Source organism: Aythya fuligula, chromosome 22 (genome assembly GCF_009819795.1).
Source record: "Aythya fuligula isolate bAytFul2 chromosome 22, bAytFul2.pri, whole genome shotgun sequence".
NCBI classification, from domain to species: domain Eukaryota; kingdom Metazoa; phylum Chordata; class Aves; order Anseriformes; family Anatidae; genus Aythya; species Aythya fuligula.
In genome coordinates, this window is record NC_045580.1 from 1505051 (window position 1) to 1522732 (window position 17682).

At 44.1% G+C, this 17682-nt stretch overlaps 1 protein-coding gene across 3 annotated transcripts in view; it reads right to left on the reverse strand.

Annotated features, from left to right (window-relative positions):
• Window positions 1–17682, reverse strand: part of ARHGAP32 (Rho GTPase activating protein 32) — a 264914-nt gene that overhangs the window by 143428 nt on the left and 103804 nt on the right. For 2 of the 3 annotated variants that reach the window (XM_032201827.1, XM_032201828.1), the window contains 2 exons: window positions 1409–1500; window positions 321–362 (listed from right to left, as the gene is read on the reverse strand). In XM_032201827.1, coding sequence (XP_032057718.1) covers window positions 321–362; window positions 1409–1500 — 134 coding nt within the window. The remainder of the gene's footprint in view (window positions 1–320; window positions 363–1408; window positions 1501–17682) is intronic. The other variant, XM_032201829.1, reaches the window with a different exon arrangement.

The following is a 17682-nucleotide window of genomic DNA, read 5'->3' on the forward strand; positions in this document are numbered from 1 at the left end:
TCAGCATCAAGCACTGTTATAAAATGCAGTTACTCATATAAAATAATAAGGAGCTTCTCAACCCAAAGCCAAGGGAACAGAGGGGTTTGGTGATGTGATGCACCGAAACAGTGGAGAAAGGAACTGAGTGAGGAAGGAAAACTAAATTGCAAAGTGGCTTTTATCATTGCATCCTTAAAGAACTGTGTGGCAATTTATCAACACCAAGGCCCACATCTTTAAGAAATGGTGCAGGGACAAGCCGCTCTACCTTTACAGATGCATTTTTGCAGTGCAAATAAACAGCCTTACACGAGACACATAGGAAAGTAGAACTTTACCTGTGAAAGGCATCACAGCCCATCAGTCCCGGGTTGATGTATCTGAGGGTGCAGAACAAACGCTATTTATCCTTTGCCTTTTTAAAATTCAAAAGTGAGGCATAATTATTCCCAAGTGTCTCCAGCTACAGTGATGGCTGACGGGGAGATCCTCTGGCTCTGCAACATGCTCTCGTTTCTGCTGAAGCTATTATAGACTCCTATAGATATTTCTGGTGGTGAGCCAATGAGATTGTCATTATCTAGCTCTCTCTTCCCACGGGAATACAAGTGGGAAGTGAGATACAGCATCTGGCTGCTCAACACTAGAACAAAGAGCCATTTCCCTTGCAGCATCAGAGCACTACAGAGGGGTGATCTGAATGCACAGATCAATCAATATTAGGGAGTTCTGGTCCTCAAGTCAGCACTCTTAGCAAAGACAAGTCAAGTAATATCGATTAATTTTGAACCTCTTTACAGGTTAGGGGTTTGAAACCTTAGCTACAAACATAGTAAGCTGGTTTACATTATCCAGGAGAGTGTGAAAGAGAGAGAAAAAGAGCCTAAGCTTGCAGAAAAAAAAAAAATCTGGGAAACCAGAGAAGTAAAAAATACCCCTAAAAAAGAAAAATTGTGCAAAACCCACTCAGTGAAGAGGAACAGGGCAGAATGTAAAAAAAAAAAGGAAAAGAGTAAAACACAAATAAAAATATATATAGGCCACCCTACATATATATATTTAAATGAATTGGTTTCGGGAGAAATTACAAAAGTTTAAAAATACAGTAACTGTGAGGTTCAGAACTTAAACAGGCTTTGCTCATAGGTCTCTTGCCCATTTTGTGCCATAACAAAACCTCTGATGTCCCCAGTTTTAGACCACACTAACTATAATTTATTTTGTTTGGATGGATTAATGGTTGGACTAGATGATCTTAGAGGTCTTTCCAACCTAAATGATTCTATAATTTTGGTTGCTCTGATGAAGACATTAACAAAAATGGTTGCCAAATGCCCTAGCTGTATTCCAGCACAACAGCTAAAATCCAGGATATCAAAACTAGAAGCCCAACAAATACAGGAAAATGAAAGAACAGTGCTCTTACTTTTTCACATTCTTCACTTTCATACTTGCTGTGCTGCCACAAGTCCTAAGTGGCAACTCCCCTGAAATGTCAGGGATATCTGCACCTCTTGCCTGCAAAACAAATAAACAAATCAATCAATAAAAAGAACTTAAAAATTGATTGCATACTGTGGCCATAGCTCAAACCTCATTTGTGGTAGAAGCTATACTTCTGCCTCTTAAACATGGGAGAAAAAGAAAACTGAAATTAGGGTTCTAACTTAGTATATGATTATCTCTTCCTCAGCTGTTTTGTAGAGCCTTGCTAATAACTCCAGAGATCCAGCATTTTATTAATTACTTTTTCTGGTTTCTAAAGAAGAGATTTTCAGACGTAGGTGTGTAACATGTTCCTGAACTCCATCCTTGGACTCCTCCTTAAGTACCCGATTTTTCCAAACATCTGTGCAGCGTTCAGGCAGGGGAAGAAGCTGGATAGCTCATGCGGCAGAAAATCAAGTTAATAACAGAGCTGCTCATATGTGGGAGGTGAGCTTTCAAAAAAGGTATTTGAAACTACTGGAACAAGTGCATGAACATATTAAAATTCATCAGAATTCATTTACTTTGGTGAGGCCACAACTCCACACTCTCTTTTTTCATTTGTTTTGTCACGCTTTTGCATCCTCTCCCTCCTCCAGCTGCTTCTCCATAAGCCGTGAGCCGTGCTGGGCAGACACTCAGCACCCCAGGTGGAACATGAGCACCATGCGCTCCTCTCGCTGTGCTGCTGCAGGCCCTAAGCTCTAGGGAATAAGGGGTTTTAGGCAAGGTTTTCATGAAGGGAACCAGTGATCAAACCAGGAGATCAGCACAGGCTTTACAGTGCAAGAGGAGTAAAATATGGTCCTTGATGTTGGCTCATTTGTGGCACGGGTGAGACCAGCTGAACGAGCACAGGACAGATCACAGAAGGATGTTTTTCTGCTTTATACAATGCAGTGCGAAACATGAATGATGTCCAGAATAATGAATGCTCAAGCAAGAAGAAGAGAGTCACTTCAGAACTCCTTCTCTTGGGGGCCCAGTACAAGTAGGTATTACATGAAACTCATTTCCTAATGACAGGAGTGAACAGACTTCTCTGATCCAGAATATCAGTGCCAATGCCTCTCACCCTGCCTACCAAAGGATCTGTGAATGGAGACGATCAGTGGGCAGGCTGTTGGACAGCACAACACAGCCAGCTGCACACCGCAGTGTCAGCTATGGGCACAACTCGGTCCTCACCCCCCAGACTTCAGAGTCAGACAACCACAGTTCAGGCTGGCTGCCCTCCTACAGGGCGAACAATGGCAGAACCTCTCATTGCCCTCCCTGAAGCTCTCCTTCTAGCTTGACCTGGGTCAAATTTACATGTGCTTCACCACATCACAAAGAGCTGAAGTAAGTCAAAGCCATTCCCATATTCATTAACTAACAACAACAGAGCTAGAGGGAGTGATTCATCTCATTTAACTTCAAAAATGTACGAGGAGCACAGCTACAACTGTCTATCTTCCCAAGGCTACCTTTATAGTCACTAGAGATACACAGGCACTTTGGGTCAGGAATTGATTTTTCTTCTTCTCCTAGATTAGGGAAAAGCAACTAGGAGCTGCAGGAGTATCTGCTTCTGCCTTGACAGAGGGAATCCAGGGTGGCCCTGGCTCAGGTGCAGGCATGCACTGCAGACACCTGCACTCGTCAGCCAGCATCACTGTGCCTGGGCAGGACTTGAGTAGAGCACAAGTTCTCCCTTCTGAGCCAAATTCCTCAGAAAAGGGATGCTGCAGCAGTGCCGGCCGTGCTCTCCCCTTCTGACAGCTCAGACGAGTTCGAGGTGAGGATGCTCACTCTCCCACTTGTGCCTGTCACAGCCTTGAAGAGAAGCAATGTTTCAGCTCCGCTGTCCCACAGCTGTACAGAACATGCTCGCCCACGCACTGAAGGAAAACAAGGACAATATTTACATCCTTAAATAAACCCTTCCTGGGCTGACTGACTGTTATAAGCACACAATTACTTCAGTGTGTAATAGGACACTTGAGAGTCTCATTGCGAATTTCAGCATTAAGAGGATCACCATTTTAATAAACCTTACAGGTCCTTTACATAAGAAAATAAGTAATTACAATAATAAATGTGCCATTCCTGTAAGCTGCTTTTTGGCAAAGCTGGATGCGCTTGCCTTAGTTTTCTAAGGAACAGAATTTTTGTAGGATGAAAAATAATTTTTCTTCTCCATCAGCAGTAGAAGCTGGTGGGATATAAAAATGGTTAAACAAATCTGACAGAAAAACGTGGGCTGCAAGCCAGTTTGCAGCAGTGGGCAGAGACTACCCTGGATCTGACTCAAAGCAGCGTAGGCAAAACTCACACCTCCGGGAGACTTAAATGCCAGCATTTCTTTTAAAAAGTTGTATTCTACTCTCCTTCCCGATTGAGTTATGTCCAATCCTGCTGGAAGGAGATATCCGCCTCTCCCGCTTCCAGCAGCACGCGTCCATTGACATGGACTACAATGAGATGCGGTACACTCATTAACTGCGGGTGCTTTTCCAATTAGATTTGAGCTCTCAGGACTGTCGCAGAACATCATCTCCCAGAACTCACAGCTGAGGAAAACAGGCAGAACGGTGATCTTGTGTAAGCCAAAATCTTTAGTATGAGGTGCGAACACAGGAAAAAACTTGGTGATTAGATAATGAAGAAGGAAATTTAGTGCGATTTTATAAACCATATTGCTCCAAAATGAAACGCAGCTACTTTCTGTCTAAACCACAGATACAGAGCTACAGAAAAGCACGCTGTATTCACCACTAGTTTGTACTTGTTTCTATCCAAAACCTGGCAAGCAAAATGTCACCCTAGATTACCTTTCTCTCAAAATACAAACAAAACACTCCAAAATGAGATTTGTCGTCTTTTGTGTTTTGTGTCACAGTCATTTAACTTTTAAAATCATTTTGAAACAGCTGAATTACTAACATCTGAAAATTAGCTAGCTAACATCATCAGTTGCTTCTCACTTCCTTACTTTCCATGCATCACTCTTCTGTGGAAACCTAGTAATTGCAGAGCAAATCTGTTCATGCAAATTATTCAGTCCAATTTTCACAGCTTAATGTCACTGCTGCATCAATCAATCTGCTTTGGTCCAAACTTGGTAAACAAATTAGGACGTGATCCAGAACGCAGCCTGTTGACTCTATCCACACTCCTCTTACGCTTGAAGGCTTCTCAGCCCCACCGTGCTCCACCAGCTTCCCCTAAACCCACATATCCTCCTACCGCAGGCTTGCTCAAAGACTGCACCACTTCAGTAACACCTGGGACAACATTTGAGATCTTCAGTATTTTGTAACAGGCAACAACATCAACTGTGAGGCAAGCAGGCATCACTAACGAGTTTAAGCAGTTTCAGGAGGACATCTGTCTGTCCGTCCCACCCTTCTGATGGACGGCCATTCTAGTTTCAGGTCACCCCAGCTGTTTGCTGGGGGATTGCAGGAGGGTCCCCGAAGCACCTGCGGCACTCGGGGCAGTTCCAAGCATCGCTGTTAAACTTCCTGGGAATGTGAGAGCTGTCACAAACCAGGGTGACAAGCTGTAAGCATCCAAGTCTGAAATTACTGGTCTTTTATAGGCATGATTTGGAAAACTTCAGCTTTGCGCTCTCTAGCACAAAACTTTAAGTCACAAATAATTTATACCTGACAACTGCACAGCGTAACGTTAAGGGATTTTCTCCTAAAAGTCTGATTGAATTTATCAGAAAGCATGTCAACCCTTATTCCCTCACTTCCATAAACATAACACAATTTGAATAAACACAAAAAACTGAAGAAAGCAGTCCATCAAACAAGATGCGACACAGGTTCTACCTTGGTACAAATGGGGAAACACTGAACCTAGGCAAAGCCCATTGCCTCAGACCTGCACTGGGAGGTACAAGAAGAGAAGGAAGGGTGGGATCCCACCAAGCTCCAAGGATCCTGTATAACTGGTAAAATGGTTTTCCACAGCACTATGATTTCCACAATCCCCCTCTCCCCACCTGCCTCTCTCTCATGTCCCCCATTTATCTCGGTCTTCAAAGAGCTTTGCTTTTAATTTCACAGAACCACTGAATCCAGCACGGCATGGACAACACGCTTCAATAACCACACAACTGTATCGTCAACAGCTCTGCTCAGAGCTTGCAGGGGCAGCCCCAGGCCATGATCCTACAGCAGAAGGACATGAGAGCAGACCCCCAAGCAGAGACACACCGGGTGGGCTGTGGCCCTGGGCAACCTGAGGGCAGGGGGTGGGAGCCCTCCTGCAGGGACTGCAGACCCCAAACACCTGGCGCTGCCCTGACGCGCCTCACGCAGCGACCGGTACAACTCGAGGCCTAAGCCAGGCTACGGGATCCAAGTGGGATTTCTGAGGGGGGAAATTTGCTCGTAGCCAAGGTTAACACAAAGTAAGGATAAATATTAGTCAGGCAGGAACATTTATGTGTCTTCCTATCATTAGTCTCTCACCCAAACCAGCTTAAGGAGACCAGATTGTTCTGGATTCCTTCAGCACACGGCCTTGTTGCTAAAAATGGCAGAGCGGATTCAAAACGCTGCCTGGTTTCCATGACAGTCTTTCCTTTATATCATTCCCATTTCCCCTTGATTTTCTTTCTAAACCTAACCCAAACCAACAAGCCATCACCGGAGCTTTCCAAGAAGACAAGCTGTGTAGGAGCTTCACGTCACCGAAGAACAGCAGGAAGCAGAAAGGTTCCTTCAGGAAGCCATTGCTCTGTGGGGAGCAGGGGGTGCTCCTCATGCGCGATGAAGGCCGCTGGGGTCCCACTCGGTGCCTGGTGGGCCACTGACCCCCAGGGGCATCGCCAGCTGTTCTCAACCTCGGATGCTGGTTAGCTGCACACAGGCATCAACTCTTCTGCAGAGCTTACTTTGCAGCATTAAAACGAAGCTGTCCTACAGACATCTCCCGTCACGAGGACGTTAAAGGATGATGGCTCCATGAGCATTGCCCTGCCCTTACCAATCACTGTTCAAGAGCGAGGCCGAAGCAGGATGGAAGAAGAAAGACAGTTTGTCTTGGCCTCTGCAGCCACTAACACAGTCCAGGGAGAGAAGGTTTCCTTACTTACAGGATTATCAAATCACACCAATATCCCAAAGAGGAAGGGACCTGCCAGGGTCATCCAGTCCAGCTCCGGCCTTCACACAGGACTAGCCAAAAATAACAACAACCTTGGTTCTGCACAGCAAACAAATCAACAAAGCAAAGGCAAAATACTTTCACTATACATAAAATCCCCATGTCCGAGCTGTTAGAAGTAATGCCAAATGAAAGGTCCCAATTCTGCAGCTTTCATCTGCCTGAGCATTATCCCTAAAAGGATTAAAATGTACCTGAGCCCAGGAAGCCTGTAACTGGGTCGCTTTTTTGGATGGAAGAAACGTACAGCAATTGAAGAAGATACAACATTCATCAAAAAATGTCAGAGGTACAGTGGCAGTATGATGAAAATACAAGTACTTGCCAAGCTCTCATATAAAAAATCATCTCTGATGATTCATTTAGTGGATGCAGGTACCGAGCTTCTGAAGTGATTTCATGCAGGACGTTTGTGTCACTGCAAGCAGCTTTAACACACTGCAGCTAAGGCTTCCAGAACTGCATAAGATATTTGGACACATTTGAAGTGAATAAGCACCTGATTTGTGTGCACAGGTCTGACAAGCTCATCTTAAACAAAAATATCTGCCCATTATACTAAAGCAGTTTTACTGAAGAAGCAAAAAAAAAGACAAGACCCTCCAGACGCTACACTTCCCAGCTGACCTTAAGAATTAGCATCCGTGCTATTCACAGTCTGATCAACAGAGCGCAGCACTGGCGCATTTAATAACTGCCTGGAGCCTGTACACAGCTGAAAACCAAGGGCAGCCCCTGTTCCCATAGCCAAGGGGGCCACCTACCCACCTGTGTCCTTGTGCAGCATCACAAACCGGGCCCAGCATGCTGGGATGGATGGCAGCAACCTGAGTGCCAACAAAAAGGCACAGAAGTGGTTTTCAGAATGAGAAAGTTGACGTTTTTACATTTTCTATATATTTTTTTTGTTTTTATTTTTTAATTAACATCATCACTTAGCTCCTTACCTAGTGCAAGTTTCTATATTCTGGCTGCAAGGATAAATGAAAAACCCTTTCTGCCGTGCCAGAGGGGAGCTGCAGGACTGGCTTCTGTGCAGGCATAGCTCAAGGCCAGAGCTGCTGGAGTAATTAGAGGTAGCACAGAGATTTTAATTTAGCTCTCAGCTTGGGGACTACAGTGCGTGGAGAAACAGTTACCCTGCCTTTAAAGTCTCCTGGCAAACAAGGAAATGTGATAGAGGAAAGTCAGTGAAGGAATGACAAGTGTTACCAGTAGGGAAACTCTGAATACCGACTGGGCACATTCTGAATCCCACATTTAAGAAAGCTGCATTCAATCAAGAAGATACTTTTTTTTTTTTTTTTTTTTTTTTTTTTTTTTTTTTTGAGTTTAGGACATTTAATTCCATTTTCCACATTCCCTGTCAATGCTGAATTGTTCTAGCCAGCACTTATTGCATGGCACAGTTAACAGTGAATTATTCTCTTTCACAAGACCACACAGGATGTGTTTTTTCTGCTCCCAACATTTTCCCTCCAAAGGGAAAAAAATAAGAAAAAACTTTTAAGCATTGCCATGAGCTGGCAAATTAAGGGAAACCTCTCATTCCTGAGCTTTAGCATTACAGTGGAGTTAGTCCAGGGCATCCATTTACCATAGTTTAAAGGATCAGCCTGGACTGAACAAAGCACAGATTCTTAACCATTCATCTACTGGTTTTTCACATCAAGTGTGCTAGCTCACAGATACGTGGGTCCAACCCTCCCCAGCTCACATGTAAAGCAGCTAATTTGGTAAAAGGAATCCAAGACACCGAGTAAGTGACTTGGCAGCAGCACCAACCTCCTTGGGCAGGACTATTGCCACTGCGAACAAAACTCACCTCTGCAAAGCAGGCAGATTTTATGTCACACCAGGATTTCCTAAGTGGACCTTAAAAAGATGCATGGACGGGCACAGACTCTGCGGATGAATGATGTGCACCCAAGGGGCAGTTAGTGCCAGCAAAGCAGCCCTACACTGGTGTGTTTTCTTTCATAGCTACTGTTTGTTTCAGAAAATGGCATGCACCAAGCAAAAATGGATGCACCAAGCAAAAATGAATGGTTAGCCACTGAGGACAGCATTAGCATGATAACTACCTGTGAGCTGTAAGTTTGGCCTTGACACTCTATAGCGAGCAGCAGTGAGCCCCTTATTACCATTCACAAAGGTTTCAGCCTGGGGAGCTGCAGTGGTACAGTACAGAGCCCCACATAATGGTATACTGGCTAAGGAATGTACTTTCTTTAAGAACAAAAATCCCACATACAATATGCGTGGGAAAGGCAGCCAGGGTTAGAGTCCTTCTTCTGTACAGCTTACAAAATAAATTTTAGAAGAAAGCCAGAGAAAACAGAACATCCAACGAGCACAATACTTTGATTCCAGTTCCTTGTTGGCTAAAAAAAAACAACCCCCAAATCCCTCACCCTGCTTGGTACACAATTTCTGCAGTCTATTGTTTCACAAGGGGAGGAAGGATCCTAATCATGGCTTAGTTACACAAGGACCAGCGGGGCTTTGGGTTGTTATGCCAGAATGCAATTTCTCATAGCACAAAAAACTACAGAAATTAAGTCAGGCACAAACTAGCAAATGCCACTCCAGCAAGTCCCCTGACCATATTCAGTGATTGTGCAAATAACAACACTACATTACATTATGCTATAGGTATAAATCGGCTTAGGAACCAAAGAACTTACCACTGCAGTGGGAGAAAAACTGGGAAGGCAGAAAAAACCAGCAGCCTGACATTTAACCCCAATATATCACCAGGTCCATAGAGTTAACATGAATTTATGTTTATGCTTGTAAACCAAGCCAACTTGGGCTCGGTTTATAAGAAGAGCTGGTTCCAACAGCATAAAACACACGACTGGTATACGACATGTTCATTCTGCAAACCCTTCTAATAACACAGTAACATGAGGAATGGGCCTATTTGTAGCGTGCCATTTATCCCCTAAAGCCATCCCTATCAGCCATCAACTTCTGGGCAGCAGAGCAGAAGTCAGCTCATCAGCCATGCTCGAGTGCCACCAGGGAAGGTGGCCCTGCTGTGGCCGCTTCTCCAGCGGGGTGAGGGTGCCGAGGGACGATGCTGGCAGACCCCAGGTGACAGTGGGCTCCAGCAAGGCCCCGTGTCACCTGGGGAGGTCAGACCGGGACACGGCATCACCTACGAGAGGGCTGCATGTGTTTCTGGTCAGGAAAGCCTGGAAGGTGAACAGTGACATTCTGCTCACAGCACCAAGTAGATCTTCAGCAGGAGGTGCTGGTGGGAATCCTCGCCGCCAAGGATGTCAGACTGCATTCATCAAATTATTAGCTAAAAAGGAGGGATTTCCTCCCTAAGGGTCAATGCTTAAGACAAAAACAAGAGGCAGGTATAGGAACACATGCCCAGAGACAAGAAGCGTGACGAAGCTGGCAGACATCCCTACAGGAGCACACAGCTGGAGCACACCGCTGCCCTTCAGCCTGGGGAACTGACGGCAGCCCCTTCACCACACACAAATACCAGGAAAAAGGTTGTGCCACAAAGCAAGAAGCAACAGTTAACATTTCGGGTTCTGAAACCACGCCAAAGAGCAACTTCAGATGCTTTCAAGCTGAAACTACTTGCTGGCAGTACAGGCCGCAGAGCAAATCAAGAACACGCAGACCCTGAAGCTCCCCTTCTCTTACACTGCCTAGAGGAGAAGGCACACCAGGAGCACTGCCACCAAGGGCAGAGTTTCCTGGTAGCCTGGCTTGAAGAGGCAAAGCCACATTTTTAAACTCCATTCCCAATCCTTCAGCTCCTGGCTATTCTCTCCCACTTCCTCGCACTGCAGCAGCTATTTTAGTGGTTACAATCCCAAACAATACGGACTGAAAAGAAAGAGAAAAACTAACCTTCTTGGAGGGGGATTATTTTTAAACGAGATTATCGCAGTGATCCCCTTCCCAGCACTTCATCCCAGAAACTCGCTCACCACAACTGTCCCAAGGCAGACCCCTGCAGCCTGGCAGGGAGCTGCCTCCAAAGAGAGGCCTTGGGACTCTTTGAGGCCACTGAGCACCACATCCAGTCACAAAAGGACACCCTGGAGTTGATAACTGGCTGCTGCTATCCAGAACCACGGTGAATTTCAGTCTGCAGCTACACAAGCCAGCCCTGGCGCCGGCTGCTGGGAGGCTGCGCATCCTCACACAACCCGGTCACAGCCACAAGCTTCTGGATCCCACAACACCAGCTGAGGAAAATTAACTGAATGAGACACACTCACTTCTAGGGAGACAAAATCTTTAAAGCCACACTCAATGGAAAAAGCAAGGCCTACAGCAGCTATCACAAACCTTCTTGCAATGACCTCAAAGCAAAGAAAGCAAGGAATGAGTTCAAAAATCAGGCTAAAGATTACCAATTTTTAGGGAGTAATTCATCGCCGTATAACGAAGAAGGCTGAATCGTAGGGTTGCCCACAGCCTTTAGCAAGAGCAGCTACGTGCTGACAGGTTTTTCTCAGTCTCTTGGAGCTAAGCCGGGGCTGGGGAACGGAGGGGGGCTGCTGAGCGATCTGCTGACAGCAGCTCAAACCTGGTCCGTCTTTTTTCACGTTATGGTAACTGAGAGGCAATGAATACTGACTTTAAAAAAAAACACAAGTATAAATAAGAAACTCCTTTCCCTTCCTGCATGTTCCATCTCATTTTAGAGCAGAAAAAAAAGACAGGGAAAAGTGATTGACAGGTAAATAAATTATAAGTTTTATCCCCCTAAATAAGTACATTTCAAACAAATGTGGCATTTCTTACATTGCAACAACAAAATGTGTAAAAAGAGATCATCTTTGGAATTGGGTGGGAGGAAAGGAGGCGGAGGGTCATGACAGCATAACCCAGCCTTCGGAGCTCACCTCGTGCTTCCTCCCAGCACCGAAATGGGGATGCACAGGCTGATTGCAGGGCTAATTACATCGGCGTCACCACAGCAACCTGCAGAGCATCACCAGCACGCAGCCACCACCAGGCAAACCAGCCGAGCCCGATCCAACAGAAAACTGGTGATAATTATAAAAGATATGGGGATGTGAAACCATCTGAAACTGAAATTCAATTACCTAAAACCCAGGAAATTCAAGCCAGTCATTCACAGACCAAGCAAAGCCAGCCTCCACTGCCACACAGCCACTATTGATACCAGACATGCCACTGAGCACGGCCGTCTACACGGGGCATGATTAACGGGGGTGCTGGGGCTCCCCGATGCCTTAATAAACCCAGACGTAAGTGCTTAACGTGCATTAATGCATTTTAGCCCTTCCTACACATATGCAATTTGGCAGAGGGCTGCTGGGAGCATTCAAAAAATTAGCTAGTACACCCCAGTGCCACCTTTGTCTTCTTCACTGCCATTATCCTCCACGACTAAGAGGAAGTACAGGTGGTAGTGTGTAAATACACGACCCAAATGTTTTACTTAGCAAGACTCTATTTCCTGATGCGCATTGGATTAACTTTGAAATAAACAGACGTGATAAATGCAAAAGCAGGGTGCATTCAAACTGGTGGACACGGTGATCAGTAAACTTTACTCATCCAGCCTTAGCAAATTTTATATCTTTTTTTTTCCCTCTAAATGCTGCATACACAAAACTCTAAAACAGAAATTTAGAAATTATATTTTTTTCTCCCAGACTGACACTGTACTGCAAGACTGTACGCACTGTAAACCGGAGTAAACATAACTGGAAACAATTGCTTCTATAGCATCGCCAACAAAAATTAAATGATTGCTATAAATTAATACTTACTGCCAAAACTACAGTATCCATTCTGGTTTAATTGAACTCATTTAATTGGCAAACTCAAATGGAAGCCAATGTGCCAATTAAGCGATTGTCCCAATTCTTAAAGATTCCCAGGGAGCCTCACGCTGGGAGCTAGCCTGTGGAAGGGAAACAGCTCTCTAACCAAGACGGAGGGAGGGAAAGGACCATATGCAACAAGGGGATACCTTGCCAAAAGCTTCCTAAGGCAAAAAACATTCGATTCATGCAGCAATAATAAGGGAAACGAGTTATGTGAATTGAAAACGAAATGTAGGCTGTTGGTCCGATGCCAGACCAGAACTGTTTGGACCAAAATATTATTACAGCCCGGTGGCCGCTTGATGTGCTGCATGGAACATTTGTCTCCTGTCGAGGCCTGTGCTGGTGATAGTCCCACACTGTCTGAAACCCCATTTCTGCCCCATCGTTACCCTGGTCCAAAGGGCTGCCTGTGCCCCCGCTGCTACACATGATGAGCACCGCAATCCACATCAAAGTGCTGCAGATTATCGGAGTGCTGGGTATGAAAGGTGCTGCTGCATCAGCACACAGCTAACGTCTGAACCTCAAGGTAACATTTTCCATTACATGTAAGTAATGCAATGACTCCTAAGACTGAGGGCCAGAAGCCAGGTGTTGGAGCATCTAGGTGAGTAAGTATCTAAAGCCCAATCCCAGTGAAATGTCCACGCCATTAAAAAAAAAAAAAAAAAAAAAAGAGAGCCTACAGGTTGGCAGAGTTCAACAGCGCTCTTCTTTTTTTCAAAAGAAGTACACAGCATTCATCCCACGTGAAAACAGGATCAGGCTAAGGCAACTGCCTGCACACCACTGAACAGCTCACAGTCAGATACCCAGCTGTGAAATTCTGGTGCTGGTTCGTATGTATACAGAGCACAAATGGCTGCAAGCCACTGGAATAGAAAATCCCAAATGTCAGCTCTGACATGTCGCAGGGTACTGTATCCATGCATCTCAGTTGCAGAAATGACAGCATTTCAGTAAACCACCTTTTTGGAAACCACCATAGCTGATGGTGCCAAACAAGTGGGTTTACCACACTGCCTTGTTCTTCAGAGTTTTACACAGTTCCTGGAAGTATTCATCTTGGCTTGGTCACGACTGACATCCTCAGAAACATGCCTGATGTCTTCAATTAAAAGTAAAATAAAACAAAACAAAAATGAAGAGAAAAAAATTAAAAAAGGAACACTAGCTACTCCTATTCTGTGCATGTATTCTTGCAGAAGTCACAGACGAGATCTGGGGCAGCACCGGGCTAAGCACTCTACAAAGAATGAGAAACAAACCCGGCTCTACAAGAGAGTGAAATCTTTCTTTACAATCTACTAATCTCTACACACTTTTATAAATTGTATTTAAAATTAGTTTTCTTGTCACTCCTGTCCCAGATTTAAGACAGTGATATATTGAGGTCTCATTAAAAAGTCTTTGTTACCCTCACAAACCATGGCATGTTACCTTAACTAGTATCAAACACTGGAACCACTACAGGCCTCAGAATCCATCTGAACAGATGTAAGAGATCACTGCAGGGACTTCATAAAGACAGGGTCTAACCCCTGTACCTTTCTAAAACATTTGCAGGAAAATAAGAAAATTCCACCAGCATAAGGCAAAAAGGATGCTGCGTACCACCTGCCAACTGTCCTTCTTCTTATTCATTAACTCATTTGCCAAATTCAAGGATTCTCAATGGCTTCTTATCAGTAATTTAGAGGTTTCTACGTCAGCCCATTTCTAGGCAACCTGATTATAAATTAGTACCACTGGGGGACATGGAGGTTATCTTCTCAATAACTCCATTATTAACTGTACCTCTAGATCCCAAAAGCGATGGCTTAGAGGTGCACCAGGGCGGAAAGGCTGGCATCCTCTGGGTGAGGAACGCGTGCACACCATCAGCAGTGATCTACTGGCGAGCGAAGCCCTGCAGACATTCACTGCAGGACGTGAGCAGGCGGAGGAGCAATCGATCACCTGGATCCTGCTCGGGGCACTATGGAAAGAGATCTCCCAGGAAATAAACCTACCACAGCTTTAGGGCCTTTGAAAGCTTCCAGAGCTGAAAGAAGTGCACACTCTGCAGAAAAAAACAGCCTTGTTCAGAAGCACATATATAAAAAAGAAATCCCATTTCTAGCTGTGGAGTCAGTACATTCACCTTATCTCTCACAGTTCTGCCTGCCAGCTTAAGGCAGCTTCAGGTGGTATCTTCCCAGGACAGCGCGGTTTTAAAAGGGTGTGTGAGTAATGAGTTTTATATTTAAAATATTTTATATTTATTTTCACTCCTGTAACCCTGCTTCCCCACAAAATTTAGACAAAAGGCACTGGCATCGAGCGTGCGTGCATGGCTGTAAGCACAGAGGGCTGCCGAGGGGCGAGGCTGGAGCAGATTGTGCCGAGCGCTGCAACCTCCAGGATCATAAAGAGATGCTGAGAGGAAGTCAGAAACATAAGGTAAACGCAATATTAAGTAAAAATACCAAAATATGCTAAAGTTAATGACAAGCTGAGGACAGCTGTTTTGTAGGTTTGTGTGAGAAACCTTATTTAAAGTTTTTTTTCACAACTTCATTTCTCCTAGCACAGAAACAGCACTTTTCAGTGCCCTACAAGGAAAGATGCTCCTTTCCTCGACAGTAACATAACTAGCTCAGAGAAACATTAGGAAATCCATATGCTGCAATATTACTTGGCTCAAATATGGCTTTTCATCCCTACAACTCACAAGTATCTAACAAAGTCACTGTCATCGACTGCATTTTCCAAACTGAGAAAACCGGCGTGTGAAGGTTACGCGGCAGGCCAGCAGCGCGGTGGGACTTGGAGGCTGAGACATGAGAAAAACAGCGGGGCTAATATTAATAAAGTCTGAAAGTACAGAACATAACTGAGGGTTGACACAAAACATAGCAGTCCTTGAGGACTGGTCAAGCAGCTGTCTTATTATTTAACTCCTACAAAGTCTGTCTGCCTAGTGTTGCATCTCCGTCTGGTTCTCAGATTTGACAGCATGAGATTTTGTAACTACTATGAAGTTTCAAGAACCACCAAAAGTACCCAGAAAAACTAAATCTCCAACAGAAAATTACTTGCCTTTCTGCAAAACCCCAAACAAGAAAAACAGATGAAAGTACAGATGATAAACGTAGAAAAAAAACAATCAAAGAAGTACAAAGGACTGAAGTTACTCAAGTGCCCAGAATTAACTGACAATGACAGAACTATTAAAAATAGAGTTTCTGTCCTACCTAATATTCATGTTATGGGAGGACGTTCAACCTCTATATATTTAGAAAGACCTTTAGTTTATTTCTTGTTAAAAAGTGGCTTTGGAAACAAAGCAGTTATATAAATTAATAATAAGCACTTCCAAGCATATTGCAGATAAAAGGGGGGAGAGGGAGGGCAGGGACGACTTGGGTATGTTCATCTAACCGTGAATGCATAAATCACCTTTTCCCAAAGTACAAAAACATGTACAAAGGCAAAGTTCAGGAGAGAAATGAACGAGCATCACAGGTCCGTCTGTCATGTCAGACGTTTCCAGGCTCTCCGTATTGCTGCTGGTCTCAGCATTACTCACCTGGCAGAATACGAAAGTCACTGCACGCGACAAAGCCTGGCACCCAGTTGGGTCTCCAGCTGTCTACAACAGGAAGCAAAGGAGACCAGAGACCAACACAGCAATGTCCAACTCCCCCAGCCTTTACAGCCTCCATTACCCAGAACAAGCAACAAGAAAACCCGAAATGTGCAACGTGAACAACTACCAACCAGAAATTAAGTTTTTTGTGCAGCTCTGAGAAACTCACATAGCATGTGAGCAGCATACTCTGGGAAAAGATCAAACCTGAGGCTGTTAAGAATGCACAATGAAGAATGGAAAGGGAAAGAAGTTTCAGGATTAACATGGTCAGGAGAAAGGCAAATATAGTATATGCACTGGTTAAACAAAACGCAGGGTGTGACGGCGTTGAACCCCTAGAACGAGAGCATTCTGTCAATATTTCCTTCTGACTGGACACAAGGCAGAAGATGAAAATGTAAAGGCAGAAGATGAAAATGTAAATTTGATTCATTTAACACAGTAAACATGAGCAAGTGAGGGTTTTTCACCCATCTGAAATGTATTCAGAGGACCACAAAGTAAAAGGAACACCGTAAGAACAAACCCTAAGTACAAGTACCTTTATTACCTACCCCTATGCCTCATTGTACCAAATCACTGTGCAGCAAATCTTAAGACCTGAATTTTCTTGTTTATCCTCTTCTAAATCTCTTTTATGCAGGTACCTGGACTGTTAAATTTTTATATTGCTGGCATAGAGCTGTGCAACAGGACACATTCTAAAAAATGAATCAATGGTTAGCAGAATGAAAGGAACAGCCTCTTGTTCCAGCACAGTGTAATGGCCCCAGTCCTTCTGGCCGGGTTTAACAGCTTCTCTTCAGGACAAAGACGTACCCTGACAGAACATCCTGCAAAAGCAGGGCCATTGCAGTATCTTCCCTAACATCTTATGAAATACTACACTGTACACACACACACACACGCACACATATCCTTTAACAGTCATTTGCTTTCTGTATGGATTCCATTTATTGAAATTCTTTTTTTTCTTTTTAACGCAAATATTTAGTTTGACTCTCCTATGCTCAGAATTTGTGCTAACAGCTATTGAAAATGCACAACTGGAAACATGAAGGAAATGTTCTTCCCTTGTCACTATGAGAACATGGAGTTTCCTAACTTCTTCACTGCTGGCAGCTGGTACTTTTGCCAGATGTTCCGTAAAGCCACTCATTTTCTTCCCCTATAATGAAAGATCCCACCAGAAGGAAAAAAAGTCGAGGGTACATATCTTGTTTCCCACAGTTTTTTGTTTGTTTGTTTTTTTTTCCCCAGAATGCAGATAAATACACGTATACAGAAAGAGAATTTAGTGCAACACTCCCAGGTTATTTGCAACCACATTCTACTATTTTCTCAGCGACAGGTACTTACTGCCTCACAGTTTTATTGTCTTAACCATCAGCCAGTCAATAAAACTACCAAAAAATGTTAATCTGTACCTCTTAACAAAAATTAGCAAAAACCCACAACCAACAAAAAAAAAAACAACAACACGAAACATCCAACCAAAGGGTTTTTTTTTAAGAATCTCCCCCTCACCAATAATGCTACAAGAGTAAATTGTGTATAAGTAGGGGGCGA